Source organism: Xiphophorus hellerii, chromosome 18, assembly GCF_003331165.1.
Source record: "Xiphophorus hellerii strain 12219 chromosome 18, Xiphophorus_hellerii-4.1, whole genome shotgun sequence".
Taxonomy (NCBI): domain Eukaryota; kingdom Metazoa; phylum Chordata; class Actinopteri; order Cyprinodontiformes; family Poeciliidae; genus Xiphophorus; species Xiphophorus hellerii.
The window spans coordinates 12,682,973-12,705,708 of NC_045689.1; the positions used below are offsets into that span (position 1 = coordinate 12,682,973).

Sequence of the window (22,736 nt, forward strand, 5' to 3'; positions counted from 1 at the left end):
TTCATGTTTGTCTGCACTCAAATATTTGATCACCAGGCCGCTCTAGCTCAGCCATGCGACAGTATGTTTCTGTACAACCTAAGTGATACAAACATTTAGCAAACCCCAAACAGCCCCCCTCGCTTTAATTTCTCCCTCCTTCTCAGGGCTTAGTCCTCTCAGCTGACAAGGCTTTGCTGAGCACTGGGGACAACTTTCTGAAACCCTTTTGTAGCCAGTCCCATACAAGCAAAAACACACAAGTAAAATACAGAAAATAAAGAGCATCGAGGATGGTTATGTTGACAACTGCAGCTTAAAACTCCTTTCCTCTGAATTATCTTGGTTTTATTGCTGATTTTTATGGGAATTATGGTTACGGCTCACCAACAAAGAAATTCTATGTGCAGGAGGATCGAAGACTGGAAGTTTTCACAGTCAAAGAGGCTGTTTGGGCAAAATGCATGATGGTAAGAAAACTCTGAAAAATGTCCTTCAAAAATTCTAATAGAGAAACAGCTCTGTCCTTGCGATGTCCCTCCAGATTTATTCCTAAAAACGCCGGACCATTGGAGAGGATTGCTGACCAGAATCAGAATTTCCCTTTGAGACTGATGATGTCTGATCTCAGCCAGGTCTCCGTTTACTCTGACTCTTCTGACATTTATAAGGTAAGCTGGAAAGCAATAACCTGATGGTAGATAATTTTAATGTTGGTACTATTTAATTTCATAAGTAACAATAGTGGGCCCAAGCCACAGTGAGAGTTACTATCTACAAAAGTAAAAAATATGGAACAGTGCAGAGCACTTCCTGGAGTGGACTGCCTACTAAATATTTGTTATATCTGGGCAATCCAGAGAGTATCAAAGGCTCATCAAGAACATCTTAAGAGAACCCACAACAATATCTAAGCAACATCTGAGGCCTTACCTGGCTCACTTTAGGTCAGTTTTCAAGCTTCAGTAATATGAAAGACATTGGCCAGAAAATATTTTAATGATGTCTGTAAATGTTTTGAAAGATGTGCCTCCTATCACATCTCGGCAATTATCCGTTTCTGACTTTATCCCCCAAAACATCTGGGTTATGCAGCTGGACAATGAAGCACACCAGCAGATTATTCTCTAAATTGCTTTAAATAAATATTTGAATGCTCTGGAGTGGTGTGGTCAAAGTTAATATAAATCCATGACAATGTGGCATGAAACAGGCCGCTTATTTGTGAAAAATCCTCTGATGTCAATTTATTGAAACAATTCTTTTCAAAGTGATGTAAAAAAACAAAACAAAAATGCAAAGGTTAACATATTGAGCTAGCTAAAAACAAGACAGCCCTGATGTACATCTGAAAGAGGAAGACTATGTTCTCCTATATTGTCTATTTAAAAAGTTTTCAGTAAATAAAATCTTGTTAAAATTAATTCCTTTTTCATTTCTACAGAATGTGTTCTGTAATCCCGCGTTTGAGCTGGAGGGGGAGCAGGAGGAGCGGGTGGACGGCTTCAGAACTTCCTCATCCACTCCTGAACCAATCAAACCCCCAGCAGCCAGTGAGTCAGCCAATCCCTGACTGACATTTCATTTATTGAAACTTTTTAAACTTTGGATTTACATACAACAAATTATACTGATGAGTAGCTGAACTAAGTGAGGGAATATAGAGATAATTAGCTTACATGTTTTATTTAACATAGACTTGTTAATTTTTTCATGACAGTGAAAACAGTAAAATCAGTCCATTACTTTGTGTTTAGCTGCACAGAAAACAGAACTCTTGAGACTGTATCACATGAAATGTTTTAGTTTTGCTCATCATTTTACATTTTATTAAGCTACACTTCAAAAACACAAAATCTTACCAAGTATTTTTGTCTAGTACTAGTGCAAATATCTTAGTACACTTAAAATAAGACAAAACTGACTTATAAGCAACTTCTCAGCAAGATATAGGTGCTTGTTTTAAGTCAATAATTTAATATAGATAAAAAGTACTAGTTCCACTATCAGATTAGTTCACCCCACAAGCCATTTTCCCATGTTGTAAGTGAAAAAATCTGCCAGAGAAAAAAATGCTTGGTCAGATTTTGTGTTTTTGCAGTGTAGGAGGAAATTAAGTTATTTAAAACCAGATTAAATGCATAATTTGTCCTGCAGGTTTTGTGGAAATGTGCTCCATGCGGCTCAGAGGCAGAGGTGGTGGGTGGGGGCCGGTGGTGGTCTCTGCTGCTGCCCTGCTCCTGCTAACAGCCATTGGACTGGCACTGGCTCTTATTCTCACTCGTGAGTTCCTGCTGCATGTACTGTAGTTGCTCAGAATGCAATAAGTCATGTTTAAAAATGACTGAGAGAATGGATGAAAGGACTTTAAAATGTCCACCACATAGTGTACAGTAGACAAAAGTCTCTGCCCAGATGTATGTCATTTTCTCATAATGTCCTGCTTTTCTTTTAGAACTGAAAAGCCAGGCAGTGGACAATCACCTGACAATAACCTCTACAGGCTTACAGAGCACAGGACATGATGTGCCCCTCACTTCAACCGCAGCACCTTTGAACAAAAGTCACATGGACAGCACAGCCATACCACAGCCTGCTGTGATCCCCCAGTCTGAAACAAGTACATCTATCCTTAATCAACAGGACTCTCATTTCTTTCAGTGTATATTTGTTTTTCTCCTTTTATAAAATATTCCTTTCTGTCTCTCAGGCTGTGGAGGTGTCATGACTGACTCAGGGGGCAGTTTCAGTTCCCCAAACCACCCTGGCTCCTACCCCTCAAACTCACATTGCATCTGGGAGATCCAGGTCCCACCCCCACACCTGGTTCAGATCCGTGTTTCCTATCTGGCGGTGGAGGGACCGTCCCCCTGTCTGTTTGACTGGTTGGAGGTTCAGCAGCAGGTCGAGCAGACCTCAGTGTTCACCAGGTCGGTCACATTGAAGGCAGGATGAAAATCTAAATCTACCACAGTTTTATTACTTTAGGCTGCTCAATTGCAATGTATGATTTAAACCTCAATCTTTCAGAAGAAGTGTTAAAAAATGACACAAGATGGCGCTAAATATTTGCAAATATTTGTAGTACTTTTGATAAAAAGTACTCCATGCAAAATTTTTATCTACTCAGTAATAACCTTTTGTGTTGTAACACGTTGGTAAAATATATGAATACTGGAAACCTAGTAAAATGATTCAAGTGAATCTTTTTCTTCAGGTTCTGTGGTAACGTCGCCCCACCAACGATCAACACAAACAGCAGTACCGTATGGGTCACCTTCCACTCTGACGGCAGCATCGCCGGCACCGGCTTTGCTGCGCAATATAGAGCTGTCCTGCCCGCACAAAGTCAGTATTCGGTGTTCCAGATCAGAGTTTTTCAAACAGGGGGCCTCGGCCCCCGGAGGGCCACTCAAAAAGCTGGAGGGAAGATGTGGGGGAAAAAAGTTAAATGAAAAAATTACATTTTAAATCATTCATTTTATTTATTTATTTATTTTATAAATGTGATCTGTTTTTCAATTATTATTGAAAGGCAGGGATGGAGGAAATTGCCTTTATTGTCCCAAAGAGGGCCACACTCATCTTCCTGATTGGCTGCTACTCAAATGTATCAAGTTGCTTTCCTCAAGTTAGCATATAGGAAGAGTGAAATGGAAAAGTTCACAATAAGAAAATGAGTTAAGGTAACATTTTTTTTTTCTTCCTGTTGTGAAGGACAGTGTGGCAAAAAACCTCAACTGTGGAAATTAAATACAATTAGCAGAAGAAGCTACTGAAAAAGAAAAAATCTCAGAATTTTGACTTTTTTCTCAGAATTCTTACTTTTGATGTCAGGAGATTAGTCAGAAGATGACTATAATTGTCTGACATCAAAATTCTAAGAAAATTATCTGATAAAATTATCTGATGAAAATGTTCCACCACAAAACTCATTGCCACCTAAAATTAGAAGATGTGAGGAGCATTTCTGTAAATGTATGTAATCATTACTGAATAGTGAATGAAAGTGAGAAAATAAAATCTAAAAGTTAATGTTTCTTTATAAATCTTGTAGCATTGTCTGTGGGTTTTCAAAAGGGGACTTCGGCCAGAAGCTAATGCTGTTTGGGGGGCCATGGCCTGGAAAAGTTTGGGATCCTCTGTTATGTTTGTGCAAACTCACATTCATTTCCACTTTCACCCAAGGATCTTCTCTATTTCCTCAGAGAGCTGCAGCAGAGAAGAGTTCATGTGTGATGGTGGCCAGTGCCTGCTGCCTGAGTCTGTGTGTGACGGTCATAAAAACTGTAATGACCAAACAGATGAGGCAAACTGTAGCCATAAGAACAAAGGTGAGAGCACAGAAGCTATTATAAACCCAACAGGAATCTTTAAGAAGAAAGGATCTGTGATCACTGTTGTTTTCCAGAATGTGATGGTCAGAAGTCTGGGCCGTATGGTTACCTGGCAAGTCCAAATCACCCCAGGCCTTATCCTCACCAACAGGTAATTCTGGAAACAACCAAACACACCCAGATTACTAATAACTGGAAAAGTAACAGCCTTTGTTATGTTCCCTAGTTGTGCGTGTGGCATATATCTGTTGATGAGGGTCATGTCATCACGCTAAGCTTCAGAAACTTCAGTCTGGAGACGCAGGATGTGTGCGAGTTTGACTATGTGGAAGTTCATGACAGCAACAGCATTGGAGCCGGGAGAGTTTTAGGGAGGTAAGAAGCTCTTTAGCTGTAATATCATTTGTGTTTTCCTTCACCTGAGTTCAAGAGTTGAGTTAAGGCAGCTGTTGTGCCTCGGTGATAGGTTTTGCGGTACTACCTTCCCACCAGACCTGACCTCCTCAGGCCCGCACATGACAGTGGTGTTTGTGGCAGATGAGGGCGTGGCAGACAGCGGCTTTAACGCAACATACCAGGCGGTGTCCGTGCTGAACAGTGAGTCTTTGCTTTAATAAAGTTAGTGTTCTTGTTTCTTATTATCCCTCTAATTTCACCCCCATATTTTCAACATGGGTCAAAAGAAAATAAGCTAATGCTTATGTATTTAAAAGTTACTGAAAACTATCCATCTATTTGAAACTCCAGTAATTTATTGTCAGATTGTACAACTTGAATTATATAAACATTCATATTATTCATTTATTTGGAGCATAGAGGTAAAATGTGAGTGGTGATGATGGTATCATGGTTTGGATTTGGTTTACACAGTATAAGTAGAGTACACATTCCCCTTCTATGTGTTTGGATTTTTTGTAACAGACCAATACAAAATAGTGCATAACATCATTTATAGCAAAGCAAGAACACTGCACATCATTCTGAACACACCGTCAGCTTGATTTTCTCATAACGACTGCAGCATGCGGCTATCGGGATGATTTTTTACAGCAAGGACAAGAACATTCAGACAGCTAAATACAAGTAGCCCTAGATAAATATTTGTAGAGGCCACGAAGATTTAAGACTGGAGCTGAGAATTATGGAGAAGAATTTCAGTTCCTACATGTGGTGGTAGAGAAATACTGCAGCTGTAACTGTTACCACTGACTCAAGAAGAGCTGAAATTTTTATTTGTTACGTTTCTGCAATCGGTGCTGGCATTTCTATTCCCTTCACAGCTACTCGGTGTGTTGGTCTGTTACAGAAAAGCCCAATAAAATTATTGATATTGTTTGGTAACAGATTGTCTGAATCTTTTGCAGGGCACTGTAGATTTGTCCTTTTCATAACATACTATAAATATAAATGCAATTAGGTTCTAATGCAAATGTTTCTGTCCTTAACATGTCGCAAGAGAAAGTGAAAAACCAGCATACCTAAAAGCGGGCAATTATCATATCAACTTTGTTTTTGTTTTCCCTGATAAGGAACATGTGGCCCGAACCAGATCGCCTGCAGCACAGGGGAGTGCCTTCAGCAGCAGTGGCTATGTGACGGATGGAGCGACTGTTCAGACGGTGCTGATGAACAGGGCTGTGCTAACTCCACCTACCCTCCTTTCAGTGAGTCTATGTTATCACCGGCCTCAATCAAGAAGCACTGACAGTTTCTTTTGTCTGCTGCTGCTGAGCGGTTGACATAGGAGACAATCTGTTGTTCATAACAGGGTAAAGGAAATAGAAGAAGTTCATATACAAAAGATGTCCTAATTTAAATGAGTTCAGATTTCTTACAGCTGTTTTAAAGAAATTTAAGTATGCTTTTTTTCTCACACAATAACACCAGCTTCGTCATGTGAGATCATAGAGGTGGAGATGTGTCAGGGCCTCAGTTACAACTTTACCTCATTCCCCAACATATGGCTGTCCATTGCTGACCAGAGGGAAGCCGCTACACTCCTGCGACAGTACCGGGTAAAAGTTACCTTAATAACGCATAATAATAACACACCTGAAAGAATCTTACTATGCCAATGCATTTTCTTTTACTTTATTGCTTCAAAGAGTCACAATAACTAGTTTGGAAAGAAAGAAAGACAAAATGTTTTGGGGATGAACAACCACACTCCAAATCAAACCATATACATCCATAAATCAGACTATTTTTTGGTCCATCTCAGGATGGCAATGCTTAACCATAATTTTTGAAAAATACATGTTTCTTAGTTTCTAAATAATATTTAGGTATGATTACCCTTTCAAAGTGGTGGATTAGTCATAGGTAGTTCATGAAGTTAACCTCTTTGGACTAATTCTGTTTACTGGTGAATGTCCAGATGAGGGTTATGCTATGGATATTTGTCAAAAATCTATAACATAGTTTTTGGTGGCCATGTTTTGAGTCTCTCTGACCAACAACGCAGAGGTTACTAGAGCTTTTTAAACCAAAATAATGCACTTCTTGCCTAAACAATACATTTCTTTTGGCCCATTTGTATCCAGGGATATGAAGAACACAAGAGTTAACAACTGAAATACTCAACAGACTAAGGATTCAGAAAATGTATAATATACCCATAATGTCTGTTTATGGGAGGTGATTATGAGCTGTAATTTGAAGTCACAGACTTAGACTATAACCATAACTTGTTCTTTGGTGTGTGGGGAGTGTTCAGGATGTCACTTATGTGTCTAGTTTGTTAGTTACAATGAAACTACTCGAATAAAGTAGACTGTTATAACATGTTTCATCAGTATAGACAATGCATTGTTTTTAACACAGGTTATAGCCAGACAGTGATAATCAGGGTTTACTTTGTTCTGTGGACAGGTGCTAATGGAGCTGGCTTGCTTCGAGCCTCTACGGAAGCTGGTGTGTGGGATGTTTCTCCCTCAGTGCAGCCCTCAGGGTGGGGTCCTCCAGCCCTGCCGCTCAGTCTGCGCCTCCGCTGAGCAGCAATGCAGCCAGGCCCTGGACCTCTTCTCCTTTAGCTGGCCTTTCAACTGCCACCTCTTACCAGAGTCACAAGACCCAGTGGAGTGTTCACAGCCTTAAAGATTAAACTGCAACAACACATTTACTGCTGTAAAGGGGCTGAATATATTAGTATTTTACCTAGAAAATAACTGCAGGGTAAGGTTGCGAAGTTCTTCAGAATTGAACCTTTGCTCTTTATCCTTCTGGAGGTCAAGCTAAAGCTGCATGACCCTTAACCAAGAAATTATTGAATTCGTTGAGCAACGTGAGCATGAAGACATTTAAAGTGGTGCAACTTTAAATAAGACCTAAAACTAATGGTCCAAGCCTACAGATGAAGTAAGAAACAATTGTTAAGTGAACTGACTTTTCAGTTTCTTGCTTTAATGTCAATACTGTAAAAATAAAAAAAACACTTACATATTGCTTTAAAATATTTTTTTCACTGCATTGTTCTTTAACAAATATGAAATGCCTTGATTATTTAGGATTTTACATCAGTCTGGGTTTGATCAACAATGAAATAAGAAAGTAAGCTCTTTTTCTATTCGTGCTTGGTACACTATATGACATCACAAGTTTTCTTGTGTTTTAGTCATATATGGACCAGTCAGACACTTAAATATTCTTCTTCACTTTATTAGTTAAAAAACAGAAGAAAAGCTTCAACAGTGCCTTTCAGTGAGGTCAAAAAATCTGACTGCTATCTTGATTCTTCATAACAGATTATAATATATAATCATCGAATGTATAGGAGAAAAGATCTGTCTCCTAACACGTTAATAAACACAACAAGATTATTAAACATTAGACTGGATGAAAGAAATCCAGATTTTCTTCACTGATTATTGATGTCTGCTACAAAAAGAAGCATTCAGCCATTGAAAACCTCAGTAACAGATCCATATGGAGGTATAAGAAGTTTGATAGTATGGTCCAGAGCAACTGCAGTCAGACCCCATACTCGGTGTTTGCCATTACAAAACACTGGTAGTGTGTATCCATACTTGTTGCCAGTACGAAAGTTTGTGTAGCCGCGATTCTGGGGATTGGACAGGTGTGACAAGGACAAGGTGAAGATCTCGTCTACCTGAAGGAAATACAGACAAAACAAGTTCAACTAAAGTTTTGAAGAAATTAAACAAAAAAAAAACAATCTTGGTTTGGATTTGACTGTACCTCCTCTGGGTTTGGTTTGAACGCCAACTCCTCAAGAGGACCAAGGTTAGCCAACACCGGAGCAATCATCATCCCTGACTGCAGAGAACAACATATACTGTCAAGTCACAAGCCTTGAGCTTCCTTATATTACAACCAACTTCTCAGCTGGCTTTAAGTCTGGACTTTGACTGGGCCATTCTAACATCCAAACAAATTAGAATTGTTAATTGCTGAATGGTGGACCTCTCCAGTCAAGCCATTTTTAGACTCAAGGAGATTTCTACCAATACCTCCCTGTAGATTTGACTCTTTCATGCATGTTTGGGATATCCTTGAATCTCCCATGGCAACCATTCAGGGGTGCTTGAAGCCTGCTCTCACAAACACCCCATACAAAGCTCCTCTTTGGACTCTGCCTCGCTGATCATCCCTCCTCTGCACCTTCCTCATTTAGCTTCCTTAAACTAGCAGCAATCAGCAAACTACTGCATCTCTTCTGAGCTCATACCAACATCTTCTCAGTCCAACACTCCTATGAAAGTTGTAAATGGATATTGAGCTTTAACATGCTGAAGGTGAAACGTCGGAAAGAGCGGGAGCTCCTCAAAGAGACAGGTGCCAATTTCAAGTCACCAAATTGCAAAATCAAATTTTGTTCAAGTCAGGTTAGTACCGCCCCTTTAATGATCTATAGTTTTTTAAAACTATATATATTATATTTGGTTTAACAGGGGACAAATCAAAGTAAGCTTTCAAATCAGATCAAAACACCTTCCACTCACTGTGTCCCTCAGAGGTTTCATGACACCCCAGACCCTTTCAGCTGGAATAGTAACTCCAAGCTCCTCTCTGGCTTCCCGCAATGCAGTGGCCACTACATCTCTGTCTGATGGATCACCCTTTCCTCCAGCAAAGCTACAAGGAGGACAGATAATATAGTACTCTGCCTGCAAATCAATGAAATGTGAAATACAGGAAAATGTTGTGTGTGCTTGTCTTCAGCCTCCCACTAACCTGACGTCTCCTTTGTGCTTGCCCTTCAGCGTACAGGAGCGCAGAGTAAACAGAAACGCCGGTCCTCCTTTATCGTAGCAGAGGGAAACCAAGATGGAAGCCCACTTCCCTTTGTTCTTTCCTTGAGCCTGGCCGGCCCCTTGTCTCACTTTGTCCATGTCGTAGTGCTTCCAGTTGGCCTGCAGGATCTGTCGACATCTATTTTCGTTCTCAGGGGACAGGCAGTCCTTCCAGGTGTCTGTTACACGAGGGACAGCCTGATGAACAGTTCTGATTTGATAGACGGAGTGATAGTGGGTTTGTGCTCGACAGTGGAACTGGTTTGAAATCCGGGGATTAAGTGCTGGCATATTATAAATTGTAGCCGGGCTAAGATCCAAAGGCCAGGAAGTCCTGTTGAATAAACAGTGCCAGAAAGTGCTGAAAACATAAGGTGCTTTGGTTTTGGCAGAGACCTGAGGTTGATGATAATGGCTTTTCAGAATGGCTTTGGAAATAGGGGTTTCAGATATAAGGCCTTCCAGCTGATAATTCTCACTGTCTGCGCTGAAAGACGTCAGTTGAGATGAACAGCATAAAGTCATAGTGTCTTTTTCATGGATTTGATCATGTCTTCTGGCATGAATGTGTCTTACTTCCAAACACGTTGAGTCAATGTGTTTAGAGAAAGCAAAAAGGCGAAATTCTTTTGACAGCTGCAGTGACCTTAAATTACAAGCACACACCAGTGTTCGTGGACCCCTGAACATCCTGTAAACAAACAGAAAACATACAAAGATTAGAACATTGTACAGACAGGTTGTGCTAATTATTGACTCATCAGTATAAAAAAATGGTCATGTGAACCAGATTACACATTGTTAAACTTGCAGACTGACAAATTATTAGACTAAAGGATACAAATGCATGCTACACTTCTCAGATTTGTATTTGTAAACATTTCCCTTTACATCACAATTATGTAAAACTTACTAATCTCCAATTAAAACCACCTGAAAAGTACGTTGTAACGTGACAAAATGTGATTTTTTTCATTTTTGGAAGAGTTTATTAAAGCAAAGACATAATTTCAACACCCAGCAGGTAAAGTTAATGCCCAAAAGTCAAACTCTGCTGCTACCTAACTTAATGTGCTTTACTTTATCTTGACGCAATTATTTTCCAAATGCTGATATTCAAATAACACAACAGAGTTATTTGGTAGCAGTCAAGACCTACTCTGTAAATCGAGCTTTCAGAATAGCAACCCAAACTAACTGGATAAGTTAGCAAAACATTAGCAACACAGATAGCTAGCAAGCTAATGTCAACCGTTACATAGCTGAAAATTGTGACTTACAAACTACGCCTATTCAACATGTCCCACATAAGTTCAAAATACACATAAGACAAATAAATATATATAACATAAATAAAATATTTACTAGAGTACAAGGTACACAGAGAGCTGAACATGTTCACACTGAGAGAAAAAAACAATACCTGGTTATTCGTCGTGCTACCCGGCTAGCTGCCCTTGGGTCCGCTCCTTTTTCTCATAACGGCGCCAAGTGCAGTAGAAGTTATGGTCACTTTCGGCGAGGGAGGGGTGAACTACTGAACTCGTTGAACTTAATACGCTTTGCTTACGAGATGAATATATAACAACTGAAAATGTTTTAAATATAGACCTTGTAATACAACTTATCAAGCACTTTTACTGATTCAATTTATTTACATGTTCATGAGTTGGCAAAAATTCTCGTTTGACATTAAAACAGTCCAGCTGTGAATTTCAGCTGTGTAGTCTAAATGAAAACCACTAAATGTTAAAAGAGCTCAGATATCAGGATATGAACCGCAGAGTGTTCTGCTAACACGAATTGGACACTTATTTCGCAACATAAACAAATAAATAAAACATACACAAAAGTTGCGGAAAGCTGTAGACAAAATCGGGTTAAGGTCACAGAGCTTACATCTCGTTCCTACATGGGGTGAAAGTAACCCCGCACCCAAAGAGCAGAGACTGGAACAGGTTAAACATTGAAAAACTACTAATAGATAAAAACAAGACTGTAAAATAAATTCTTAGATAAAAACCTTTAAATGGCTTGCGCCGTTGGAAAAATGAGGCGGATCCAATGGAGACTGAGCATCACATGCATCAGCGCCTCTCTCTGTGTTGACGTCAGGCATACCTCACATAAAACTTGTTATTCCTTTTTTTGGATAAGGGCTGGGTAGGAAAAATAATTAGTGATTAAATTCCCGCAAAACCCCATGAATTACGTCATTGCTGCTTAGTGCCACTTAACCAGTTTGTTTTGTTGGCTGTTTTTTTCCAAAGTGGGAGAAAAAGTATTCCTCATTTATTTTCATTTCCAAAAAAGAGAGTTAAACCAATTGTTAGTTCGAAAATTTCAAACATTTATTCCAATCATGTTGTTTTGTGAATTTTAAAACAATGATTTAGATGGTTCAGGCTAAAAGTACTCTCAAACGATTGACAAACACCAGTGACATAATGGGAAGAAACTCCACCACACCTGTTCTACAAGCCCCACCCCAAGCTAAGGAAGCTTGAGTATTTCAGTGGCATGTGACTCAAGTCAACTGTCATTTTACTATTTTGGTCCCTTGCTGTCCTTTCTTTTTGCTCTAAGCATTGATTTTTGTAAACCGTAACATACTTCTTCATTGATACCTTTAAGACCTCAGGCATCATCATGGCCTCAGCTTGGCCTGAAGAGGAGAACTTTGCTTGCTCGGTATGTCTGGAAACTCTGAAAGAGCCCACCACTCTAACATGTGGACATTCCTACTGCTTGAGCTGCATCGAAAACCACTGGGACAAGGAAAACAACAAAGGTCAATATAGCTGCCCGCAGTGTAGGCAGCTCTTCACTCCTCGACCTTATGTGGCCAAAAATATGCTGCTTGCACAAGCCATGGAGAAACTAAGAACAAACAGCATAAAGCAAAGCAACATGGTAGGCATCTATTCAGCTGAACCGGTGATGCCTGTCTACTTGGACGTCATATCGAATATTGGGCCCAGGAAGGGGAGTGTGTACCCTCAGCTGCCTTCGGTGGAACCCAGTCTCTGCCCTCAACACAAGCAACCACTGGATTTGTTTTGCCATGAAGACAAGGAGTGTGTGTGTGTGATGTGTTGCCAGGATGGACACACAGGACATCGTGTGGTTGGACCTCAAGAAGAAAGAAGAGAGAAACAGGTATGTAACTGGCAAATGTCATTTCCACCTTAGTAAAAGAGGTTAGTGTGCTTTGTGCATATTTGGTGAGTAAAATAAAGATCAGAGAAATCACAAACTATCTTTATTTGTCTCTACTTCTGATTTGACTGCACTGCAATCCATTTATTCACTTTGTCTACCAAACTTTGATGTGTGTCTAGAAAGAGCTTGTCCAGATGCAGGCAGAAGTACACAGGAGAATCCAGGAGACCGAGAGGAATATCATGGAGATCCCTCATGCTGCGCGTCAACAAAAAGTCAGTGAAACTCCTTGTTGATTTTCTTCAAGTAGATATTTACAAAGGCATTTATGGCATCTCTCATGTCTCTCTCTAGGCCTTGCTGCAGGCCCTTCAAAGGGAGAGCTCTGATTTATTTCCAGAGCTGGTTAAGAGTCTAAATCTGACAGGGACACAGGTTGATGAGCTCCTTATTGCTCAGGAGAGGGTCTTTGACGAACAAGTCGAAGCACTGGTGAAGCGTTTAGAGCAAGATTTATCACAGTTTCGTCAAAAAAGTGAAGAGCTGGGCAGGCTGGCTTATATCCAAGATAATATCTCCTTCTTGAAGGTAAGGAAGGATGGCTCTAGAAAATAGTTTCATTTTCTTTTCACAAAATATTCAAAATGTTAAAATATTAGTTGTTATGGTTGTTCTATCTGACTCTTTTCAATGTTTTTCTCTCAAGAACTTCCTCCTCATGGAGCCGTTGGGGCAGACTGGTGCAGCAGGACAGTCTGGGATTATTCATGAGGAAGGCATGGTGGCTTCCATAAGATCAGTCATTAAAGAGCTACAAGAATCCGTACAAAACCTCTGCAAAGAAAGTCTATCCAAGATTGTCAAAATAGGTCCGATTATTTTCCTCATAGTTGTTTTCTCTTTTATTTCCTGATTTGTTGATGACTAAAAGTTTATCTTTGTAGTGAGTCATGAACCCATGGCTTCAACACCCAACAGTGTGGCAGCAGCAAGCACAGTATCCGCTGATTATTCTGGTCAGGCCGCTTCACAGGTTTCAGGTTTGGAAACCTTTCTTCCTGTCCAATGCTACACAGAATATTCTTAAATTTGAAACAAATGTATTTTAAATGATGGGAAAAGGACTTGTTTCTTACAAAGTATTATTTTTCTAATACATAGTCTATGAAGAAATTGATGTTTCTCCACCGCCACAACCTATACAAACTCAGTGTAAGTTTCTAATGCACATAATATGGATGTTTTTGTCTTTTTCTTTTTTTTTTTTAAATCGTGCCAGTTCTCAGTATTAAAATTGTCATAGTTTCCTCCACAGTACGTGAGTCTTCAAGATTCAGAAGATCTATGAGTCATCAAGGTAAAATTAGAACAAAGGATAACGGGGATGATGTTGTTGTGCTGATGATTGAGCTTATGGAGGTGAAACTTGTTTCAGTGGAATATTTATATATAATTTTTTCTCTTCCCCTACCTGTTTTGGAAATGGATCTCCAGCAAACCCTCCACCTCTCCCACGTTTTAGGCCTCAAGGTACATCTACTTGTAATGCATCTAATCTAAAGGTCACGTTTCACTTATATTGGTTAGTAATGCATCATTATGAATTTGTTGTTGCAGTATCTGGAACATCAATTAAGCTTGTGAATCCAGAGCCACAAACAAGAGAGGAAATGTTAAAATGTGAGTCTGTTTTAGTCTTCAACATAAAGTACAATACATAAAACTGAAATTAAGCATTCTAAATGTCCTTAGGCTTCATCACAATGTTTTCTGTTTTTCTAGTCCGCTTTGAACCTACCATAGACCCAAACACAGCCTACCGCCACATGAAGCTGTCAGATGATTGTCGGAAGGTCACAATGCGTGCTGAAAACCTGAATCCACCTGACCACCCTGATCGGTTCTTCTTCTGGAGACAAGTTCTCTGCAAAGAGCCCCTGGCAGGGAGCCCTTACTACTGGGAGGTCGAGTGGATGGGCCAGAAGGTGAGTCCTTACACACAAGCTTTAAATGCAACTTTGCCCTTAATTTATGCCTTGCTGATGATCATAATGCTACCAATGATTGTCTCAGGCATCAATGTAATGTTTGTGATTGTTTTTTGGAGAGGAATGTTGAGACATCTAGTGGATGGATTGCTTTTAATATCTTCCCACAGTCTGTGGTCGTGTTCACATTTAATTGGAAAATTTTAGATATTTATGTGTAGATCCAATCATGTCCCTAACCACCTCTATTTTGCCTTTTTGCCAGATTGCCCATTTCTAATTTGTCCCTAATTTCATTACCTGCTGTCTGTAGAAGCTCTTGCGTGAATAGTGTCCAGGGAAAATCTAAAATGTTTCTGCACCACAGACTTGAGTCAAGTTTGACCAGTTGGACAAAGTAGTTGCATACAGTTTTTGCATTATGGAACAAAAAAGGCCTCTAAGGCAAGAACTTGAGATCATAATTAATTGGTTTTTGCTTGACTGTGTAGCTTCTAAAAAAAAACCTTCTATTGTGGATTTCCTTACAGCTGTGTCCAGCTGTAATTTATCTTTACCATCATCTTAAAGCAACACTTACTGGTCTGTGCTGTCTTCATGGTTTTGTCCATGAAGCACTGGTTTGTGAATTTCTCCAGATTTTGTGATAGACTGTAACTAAAATATGAAAAATGATGACAAGTTTACTGATATAGGTTCAGTTGTATTGAAGAGCAAAGAGAGTAAAGCCTTCTCCTTTACCCTTAGTCATTTCATGCACAGAAAATATTATTGCATGGATATCATTCAATTGTGCCTTTCTAAAACTTATAAAAATGCAGAAAAATGATCTATTCTCTGTTTCAAGAGTGGGTGTCAATTTTCAATTGACAAATAAGCAATAACATGCTAATCTGGGCACAACTGGCAGATTATATTTGTTGCTGTTTTGATTTTTTTTCTTCTATCCTCCAGGTGGTTCTACCACCGGTGTGAAGGGCCATATCACACATCAAAACCTACTTACTCCTATGATTGCTTGGTTTTCTGTTCTCTCATTTGTTTCTGTCTATGACACTTTGCAGATCACCATTGGTGTTGCTTTCAAGGACATGGAGCGCAAAGGCTATGACAACAAAAGCCGTTTGGGTCACAACGCTCAGTCCTGGAGCCTTTACTGGTCTGGCACCGGCTACTCCTTCTGGCACAATAACCAGGAGAAACTTCTGGGCTCGCCTAAGGCTACGCGGATTGGCATCTATCTGGACCAGCATGCTGGGATTCTAAACTTTTACAACATCACCAACAACCAGGCTCAACTCATCCATCACTACGAGACGCAGTTCACTGGGCCACTGTACGCAGGGTTCAGGCTGGGCGCCGGAATAGGCGACTCTCTGACTATTTGTCAACTGGATTGAGTTCTTGATTCTCATAGATTGGTTGCTGTGTTTTTGATTATTCCAACTAAAGTTTAAGCTCTCAAAATGTCTTGTGACCTTGACATGCATGGAAATACTTAAGACTGTGCAATTTCTAGAATATTTTGTGCACCAATCTCATTGTGATTTGAAGTTTAACTAAATTGTTGAAAGGCAATGAAATAAAAAGCATCTTATGTGAAACTGTTTTAGTTGTTGTTGTTCTTAATAATTGAAAAGCAGCCCCAGCAGCACTAGGAGAGAAACAGATCCTCAGCATGATGCTACCTCCACCATGCTTGACTATTGGTTCTTTTTTGTTGATTGAAAAGGCTCATCGTAGTGCACTGTTATTGTTGCCAATAACCGTCTGTGTCCTTAACATTTTGCTTTTTCTTGAAAACATCTGGGTTATGTGAGCTGCTGAATATCTTTTGGTCATTCATCCTTGCAGGAGTTGATTTTTGAATAATGCTTATTTTTCTGCTACTCATTCCAAGTGGATGTTAAAAACCTGATATATATTGAGGACAATGACACTACAGTTGAATAACTTTCAACATGATTTTTTTTGTACGCTTCTGACCCAGCACAGTAATTGTCAAATATTCCAAAAACGGAAATTCCCCGGCGGTCCAGGAGGTTGGACACACTGCAGCACTGTGAGCGATCCAAGAGATTTGTGCGTCTCTTACAAGTGACAGATGATACCTGAGCAGCATGAGGAACAAAGCCCCAAACTATGAGGAAATGTCAGGGACAGACAGTCCACAGGGATGAAGAAATCTATACTCGCACATCGGGTTTTAAAGGCAAACGGGAGGGGCACAATGAGGAGGAGCAAATAAGGAGGAGCTACACAAAAATATATATTCTCTGTTCCTGTGTTATTGGTGAATACCTTTCTCCTCCTGCAGAAGAATCGGTATCATTTGCCATCATGAGAGGTGAGACTTTAATAGTTAGAGCTTGATAGACATGAATGCTGGAGTGTAACGTTTTATAGTTGTAAATTACAAATGTTAGTATTAATGATAAGTAAGAAAATTAGATTTGATTAAAAGTATAAAATAACACACAAATCTAATAGAAAAAAACAGCTCATCTGAAAATTTATGCTTCTTATAAAAAGAGGAAAAATGTGTCAATTTGATGGTTATTTTGAAAGATGGTTCAAACTTTAGAAAGCATTTCTGCAAATGTTTCCTGATTAGTGCAATTTTTTGTTGTTTCAGCGATTGTTCTGGTGTGTCTGCTGCAAGCAGTTTTTGGTCAGGATCAAACTAAATTCAGCTGGAGTGGACCTGTCATCACACAACCCACTGCAGACCCCAATCTAAACAAAAGTGGGTTAAATGCCTTTTTAGACCGAGTCCCTACCAAGTTTTGCCTCCTAAGCTAGTGTTTGTATGTTTTCTTGTATGTGCACAGTATGCAGTAATGACCAAGGGGCGTGTGGCTGCTGTCTGATGCAGAAACAGATGGAGAGGATGGAGCTGGTCTTTAATGTGACAACCAAAGAAATGAGCCAGCAGCTCATGAACTCTAAGATGACCCTCAACAACATCAAAAGTGAGTGTATACACCAAGCAGAATACAGCACAGAACCATCATGGCCTTCTGATCCCTTTAAGCAGATCTTTTTCTGATACCTGTTTTTTTTTTTTTTTAGACAACCGCAGCGCCTTCTCTGTCGCCCTGAACAACGAGAAAACTTTGACCTGCTTCGGCCCCATGACTGAAGACAGACGGGTCCCCTACAAGTACATCTTCCTCAACCTGGGAGACAGCTACAACGCCCAGACCGGCATCTTCACCGCTCCCAGCTCGGGTGTCTACAGCCTGGCGGCCACCGTCTACAGCCTGTCTCCTCTTGACCTGCCCCAGGCCACCTGCGCCCAGCTGCAGGTGAACGGCGTGGCCGTGGCTCCCCTCATTGAGAAGAACGGACTGGACAGCGAGGACAGCAGCACCGTTGTGATCGCCAGGCACCTGAAGGCCGGCGACCAGGTGTCTGTCAGCCTGCTGAAAGGGTGCAACATCTGCGACGACACCTCCCACTATAACACATTCACCGGTTTCCTGCTGTATGCTGCTGAGACAGCGTAGCTGCCTCTGGCGTTAACGCTGCTAGATGACATCTGTACAGGTTAACAGTCATGAGTTCAATGCTTTGATCCGTTGTGCTCAGTTTCCTGTTACCTGTTGTGTTTGAGGCAGTCTGCTTTCTTCTGTATGCCATGCACATAAATTGTTAGCATCATGTCAACTGAAGAGTAAATATGAACAAATAACGTAGCTGTTGTTTCTTTTTTAAATTGAGGTATCCTGGATGTAACTTTTGACCCTGTTCCAATGAAATGATCTGATCTGAGTTGCTTTCATTGTTCAGATAAAAATAAACTGGACTTAAACATAAAGCTGTCATTCTGAGCATAAATTTGTGAGCAAATAAAACAACAATAAAAAATGAAAGTTCACACTAAATCCAATGTTGCCAAAGCTATGATTTCTTTTTTCTATTTCTACATTTTGTCACATCACAACCATGAAGCACAACCTACTTTGTTGTGATTTTATACAATAAATCAACAGTGTTGCACATAATTGTGAAGTGAAATCCAAAAGAGATGTTGCTTTTTACATTTCTTGCTAATTAAAATTTGAATGGTATGGCTTGCATTTGTTGTGTTCAGCCAATTTCTACTCTGATACTTAATTTGAATCTAGGATAACTTCAAAAGTCATCTAATTGTGAACTAGGATTGACCTAGATCCAGCTGTTCTATGAAGAGTCTCCTAGATTTCCCAGAGAACATTAAAGAACAAATATAATGGAGACTAAGAAATACTTTAAATATTGCTGAAACAATATTCAAAGCGTCTCACAGAGCACTGTTGAATCCATTGAACTTTATAGGCTACATGCACTATAAACATGGTGGTGGCAGCATTATGCTATGGGCCTGCTTTTGTTTAGCAGAGGCCATGAAACTGGTCCATGTATGCAATATGAAAATAATAAAGTGGATGGAGTTAAATGTAGGGAAATCCTGCGAGAAAGTCTGTCCATGGCTGCAAAAGATTTGATGACAGCAGGACTCTAAACATTCAGACTGAGACGCAATCACAACCACACAACCACATTTCATTATAGCCAGACTTACCACGTTTGCTTTCTTCTGCTGTAGAATTATGACGCATGTATCACATCAATGATGTAAAAGTGGGATAAAATGTGACATAAACATTCAGACTGCAGTCGCTTTGAAAACCATCAGATATATCCAATTTATTTTTATTGGAAGTGGCACAAATCAGATTTTGGAGGGTGAAAAGATTGGAATTAGGCTGTTCAAGCTGCTGTGAAAACGTCAAACGTGGTCAAAAATTAGATTTGGGTTGCATTTTCCTGCTGTGTGAAAGTATCCTGGAGACTTTGACCAAAAATCAAGATGCCATAACTGGAATGAAGATGTCTTTGTTCAAATTTTTATTATTAAAAACATATTGAAATGTGACAAAATGTGGAAACAAGTCCAGACCTTTTCACGGCATGTCTTGTTATCTCCTGGTGTGACAGAACCAACACCTCCCTCCAGATGATATGTGATATGTGCCCTGCATCAATAACAAAGAACTTGAGGGTGTGTTGCTGCTTCTGTGAGCACCCAGTGATGAAAATACCCCCAGTTATACTATTACAAAGGCAAGTAGGGGGCCCGATTAAAGAAGAACAAAACAAGGTGGAGCAATTTTATAGGAGGAGAACCATAAATGTGAGGTAGTAAGGGAGGAGCCCCAGGAGAACTATATATCCACGATTATTTTCCCCAAACAGTCACTTCTTTCACTTTATCCTTCCTCTTGAAGCTGTCTGTATATCACCAACATGAGAGGTGAGATTAACACACAACAAAAGAAAATTTTATTACAAAGCTCGACAAATGTTCGTCTATCTTTTACTTGTTTATCCCTCCAGCTGTTGTGTTGTTGTGTTTGCTGCACGTGGCTCCTGGTATGAGTCAGTTCAACTGGGAAGGACCTGAGCGAGTCGCTCCGGATGCCGTCACCAGTTCAGCCAGTGGTGAGGACTTGTGATTGTGTTTTTAAGATGAATGTGTGCATCTTCACCTGGATGGACGCTAAATTGTCTTTGTGTTCAGCCTGCAATGTGGATACGCTTTCATGCGAATGCTGCAAGATGGTGCGTGAGACAAAGCGACTGCAGACGTACTTTAATACAACTTTAACTAATTTGGAGAGGGAGTTAGATAAAGCAAACCAAACTTTTGTCACTCTTCAAGGTCAGAATCACTTTCTGAAGTAATTTAGATAAGAAATCACTGTACTTTCTAATTACTGTAATCTTTTCTTCTGCAGGCAGCCGTGTTGCCTTCTCCGTCTCTCTGTACACCGGAGACACCTTCAAGTGTTACGGACCGTTTGGGGTCGACACCGTCATTGCTTACCAGCAAATCTTCATCAACCTGGGAATGGCCTACAACATGGCCACTGGTATCTTCACTGTCACCTACCCCGGGGTTTACAGCCTGGCCGTGACCTCCTTTAGCGACGCTGGTTCTCCTGGCAACATTCTGGCTGTCTGCACCAGCCTGCAGGTCAACGGCCAGATAGTGGCTGGATCCAGAGAACTCAACAGGAACGACCAGGAGGACAGCACCACCATAGCTGTTGCCCTGAAACTGAAAGCTGGAGACAAAGTGTCAGTCAAGTTGGCCAAGGGATGCTACCTCTGTGACGATTCGAACCACTATAACACTTTCAGTGCCTTTCTGCTTTATGCTGATGCATAAGTTAGGGAGTTTAGTTTCCTCCTCTGTAATGACATGTAGGCGCTTACATTACTATGTTCTAAGCTCTTTGAGGGAAATCATATTTTAAATGTCATCCTATAAGCTTTCAGTCTGGGCGATCTGAAATCTTCCTGACATAAAGCACGACTAGCTTATATGTGTAACATCTTATGTTTTTCCTACTCAGATTAGAACATTTCTTGTTTGATTTGAGACTCAAACCCATAAATCCTTCAATGACTTTAAGACAAAGTTTCCTTTATTTGTGATTTTCTTTTAATCTGAGTTCTTGTGTATTCTCAACAAGGAAGTGTAAAAACAATAAATGCTGGAATTTGAACATTGGTTTGCTGTCTTTTTTTGTTAATAATTGATGTTTTCTTTGCATATAATAACCAAATCTCTGAACTTTCTTACAAAAAGATAATGTCTTCAAGAAACCATTCTGAAAGACTAAGATTGAAGTATAAGATGTGTTAACATATGTAAAACATGTTTAGGATATCTAAAATCATGGTCTTTCGGGTGGATGTTTGGTAATGCGTTAAACATTATTAATAAATCACAAAAAAAAATCCCATCATTGAAGGTTAAAGTATAGGGTATTGTCATGGTTCAACTTGAACTGTGAAGATTATATACAGCTCTGGAGAAAATGAAGAGACCACTAAAAATTATTCGTTTCTCTATTTTTTCTTTTTATAGATTTATGTTTGAGTAAAATCAACATTGTTTTTTTTATTCTATGAACTACTGACAACATGTCTCCAAAATTCCAAGCATAAATTTAGTATTAGTTTGCAGAAAATAAATAAAGAAAAAGATGCATTGTTTTCAGACCTCAAATACTGCAAAGAAAAGTTCATATTCAACAATACTAATGTTTTAACTCAGGAAGAGTTCAGAAATCAATATTTGGTTGAATAACCAGGAGGCTTTTGATGAGGTTCACTGCAGTGGGCTCTTCATTTCTTCCAGAGTTGGAGTAGCTGATCAACCTGGGAATGGCCTACAACATATGAGACGAACATTAAATACACCCCTAAAACGTCCTACTGTCATGAAGTGCGGTGGTGTTGGTGGTGAGGCAGATGCAGCGGACCCAGGTATGATGAATATGATGAGTTTAATTATAAATAAATCCAACAACGAGCAGCAGGCACCAGGAAACACAGACGAAACAGAAGCTAACATTGACGTTGACGAAAAAATGACGAGGACCCGACGAAGAACAAAGAACACAGGTGGAGTTAAATACACGGGAGGGTAATCACAGAGACGAGACACACCTGGGAACAATCAAGGGGAGGACAGGACAACGAAGAGACTAAGGACACAGAAAACTCTAAATAAACACAGAAAAACACAGATCCTGACAGTACCCCCCCCCTCAAGGGCGGCTACCAGACGCCCAAAAAACAAAAACACAACAAGGGTGGGCGGAGGGGCGCTGGACGGGGGGCCAGAGTTCAGAAAAAAACAAAAAACAACCCACCGTTGTGGGCGGAAACACAGGGAGGGCCAAGAGTCCATAAACAAACAAAAAACTACCCACAGGGTGGGCGGAGGCAAAGGAGGCGGGAACCACGGAAGTGGTCTGGCGGTCGTCCGCGGCGGCGGGAACCACGGAGGCGGTCCGGCGGTCGTCCGCGGCGCCGGAGGCGGGAACCACAGAGGCGGTCCGGTGGCCGTCCGCGGCGCCGGAGGCGGGAACCACGGAGGCGGTCCGGCGGCCGTCCGCGGCGCCGAAGGCGGGAACCACGGAGGCGGTCTGGCGGCCGTCCGCGGCGCTGGAGGCGGG

General features: G+C 40.4%; 5 protein-coding genes across 8 annotated transcripts; 4 read left to right on the plus strand and 1 right to left on the minus strand.

Moving 5' to 3' along the window:
* The first annotated feature begins 355 nt into the window (after nt 1-355).
* mfrp (membrane frizzled-related protein) lies at nt 356-7,755 on the plus strand. The gene is made up of 14 exons (XM_032590430.1): nt 356-449; nt 524-650; nt 1,424-1,532; nt 2,137-2,262; nt 2,435-2,599; nt 2,690-2,909; nt 3,197-3,327; nt 4,188-4,313; nt 4,391-4,467; nt 4,543-4,691; nt 4,783-4,913; nt 5,846-5,980; nt 6,204-6,331; nt 7,188-7,755. Exons 2-14 carry the CDS (start codon nt 594-596, stop codon nt 7,410-7,412), a joined length of 1,779 nt encoding a protein of 592 aa, XP_032446321.1. The 5' UTR covers nt 356-449; nt 524-593; the 3' UTR covers nt 7,413-7,755.
* Nucleotides 7,756-7,957: 202 nt separating this feature from the next.
* Nucleotides 7,958-11,584, minus strand: nudt8 (nudix hydrolase 8). Of its 3 annotated transcripts, none has more exons than XM_032590437.1 (5): nt 10,992-11,584; nt 9,510-10,259; nt 9,278-9,410; nt 8,514-8,591; nt 7,958-8,424 (listed from the first exon to the last, which is right to left on the minus strand). In XM_032590437.1, the coding sequence occupies exons 2-5, from the start codon at nt 10,256-10,258 to the stop codon at nt 8,209-8,211; spliced, it is 1,176 nt and encodes a 391-aa protein (XP_032446328.1). In that variant the 5' UTR covers nt 10,259; nt 10,992-11,584; the 3' UTR covers nt 7,958-8,208. The 3 variants fall into 3 exon arrangements, with proteins under 3 accessions (XP_032446328.1, XP_032446329.1, XP_032446326.1); XM_032590438.1 differs by lacking the exon at nt 10,992-11,584 and adding an exon at nt 10,934-10,964; XM_032590435.1 differs by lacking the exon at nt 10,992-11,584 and adding an exon at nt 10,849-10,948.
* Nucleotides 11,585-12,086: 502 nt separating this feature from the next.
* Nucleotides 12,087-16,326, plus strand: ftr86 (finTRIM family, member 86). Of its 2 annotated transcripts, none has more exons than XM_032545912.1 (11): nt 12,087-12,727; nt 12,910-13,005; nt 13,085-13,318; nt 13,437-13,599; nt 13,675-13,770; nt 13,892-13,942; nt 14,046-14,087; nt 14,225-14,260; nt 14,348-14,410; nt 14,513-14,715; nt 15,783-16,326. In XM_032545912.1, the coding sequence occupies exons 1-11, from the start codon at nt 12,218-12,220 to the stop codon at nt 16,116-16,118; spliced, it is 1,830 nt and encodes a 609-aa protein (XP_032401803.1). In that variant the 5' UTR covers nt 12,087-12,217; the 3' UTR covers nt 16,119-16,326. The 2 variants fall into 2 exon arrangements, with proteins under 2 accessions (XP_032401803.1, XP_032401802.1); XM_032545911.1 differs by having other exon boundaries at nt 12,088-12,727; nt 14,034-14,087.
* Nucleotides 16,327-16,965: 639 nt separating this feature from the next.
* Nucleotides 16,966-18,605, plus strand: LOC116708122 (complement C1q-like protein 2). Its single transcript, XM_032545913.1, has 4 exons — nt 16,966-17,065; nt 17,354-17,464; nt 17,550-17,690; nt 17,791-18,605. The coding sequence occupies exons 1-4, from the start codon at nt 17,059-17,061 to the stop codon at nt 18,225-18,227; spliced, it is 696 nt and encodes a 231-aa protein (XP_032401804.1). The 5' UTR covers nt 16,966-17,058; the 3' UTR covers nt 18,228-18,605.
* Nucleotides 18,606-19,903: 1,298 nt separating this feature from the next.
* On the plus strand, nt 19,904-21,275 carry LOC116737224 (complement C1q-like protein 4). Its single transcript, XM_032590254.1, has 4 exons — nt 19,904-20,017; nt 20,101-20,205; nt 20,285-20,425; nt 20,502-21,275. Exons 1-4 carry the CDS (start codon nt 20,011-20,013, stop codon nt 20,933-20,935), a joined length of 687 nt encoding a protein of 228 aa, XP_032446145.1. The 5' UTR covers nt 19,904-20,010; the 3' UTR covers nt 20,936-21,275.
* The last annotated feature ends 1,461 nt before the right edge of the window (nt 21,276-22,736 follow it).

Excerpts from the sequence above, each read along its gene's own strand:
- mfrp (XM_032590430.1), top strand. The coding sequence starts at position 594 with ATGATGTCTGATCTCAGCCAGGTCTCCGTTTACTCTGACTCTTCTGAC. Across the intron at positions 4,914-5,845 it reads GGCGGTGTCCGTGCTGAACA|GAACATGTGGCCCGAACCAG; the intron begins GTGAGTCTTTGC and ends TTCCCTGATAAG. Across the intron at positions 5,981-6,203 it reads CTCCACCTACCCTCCTTTCA|CTTCGTCATGTGAGATCATA; the intron begins GTGAGTCTATGT and ends CAATAACACCAG.
- nudt8 (XM_032590435.1), bottom strand. The coding sequence starts at position 10,877 with ATGTGGGACATGTTGAATAGGCGTAGTTT. Across the intron at positions 10,260-10,848 it reads ATGTTGAATAGGCGTAGTTT|GATGTTCAGGGGTCCACGAA; the intron begins GTAAGTCACAAT and ends GTTTGTTTACAG. Across the intron at positions 9,411-9,509 it reads AAGCACAAAGGAGACGTCAG|CTTTGCTGGAGGAAAGGGTG; the intron begins GTTAGTGGGAGG and ends TCCTCCTTGTAG.
- ftr86 (XM_032545911.1), top strand. The coding sequence starts at position 12,218 with ATGGCCTCAGCTTGGCCTGAAGAGGAGAACTTTGCTTGCTCGGTATGT. Across the intron at positions 13,319-13,436 it reads ATAATATCTCCTTCTTGAAG|AACTTCCTCCTCATGGAGCC; the intron begins GTAAGGAAGGAT and ends TTTTCTCTCAAG. Across the intron at positions 13,771-13,891 it reads GGCCGCTTCACAGGTTTCAG|TCTATGAAGAAATTGATGTT; the intron begins GTTTGGAAACCT and ends TCTAATACATAG.
- LOC116708122 (XM_032545913.1), top strand. Across the intron at positions 17,465-17,549 it reads AGACCCCAATCTAAACAAAA|TATGCAGTAATGACCAAGGG; the intron begins GTGGGTTAAATG and ends GTATGTGCACAG. Across the intron at positions 17,691-17,790 it reads GACCCTCAACAACATCAAAA|ACAACCGCAGCGCCTTCTCT; the intron begins GTGAGTGTATAC and ends TTTTTTTTTTAG.
- LOC116737224 (XM_032590254.1), top strand. Across the intron at positions 20,206-20,284 it reads CGTCACCAGTTCAGCCAGTG|CCTGCAATGTGGATACGCTT; the intron begins GTGAGGACTTGT and ends CTTTGTGTTCAG. Across the intron at positions 20,426-20,501 it reads AACTTTTGTCACTCTTCAAG|GCAGCCGTGTTGCCTTCTCC; the intron begins GTCAGAATCACT and ends TTTCTTCTGCAG.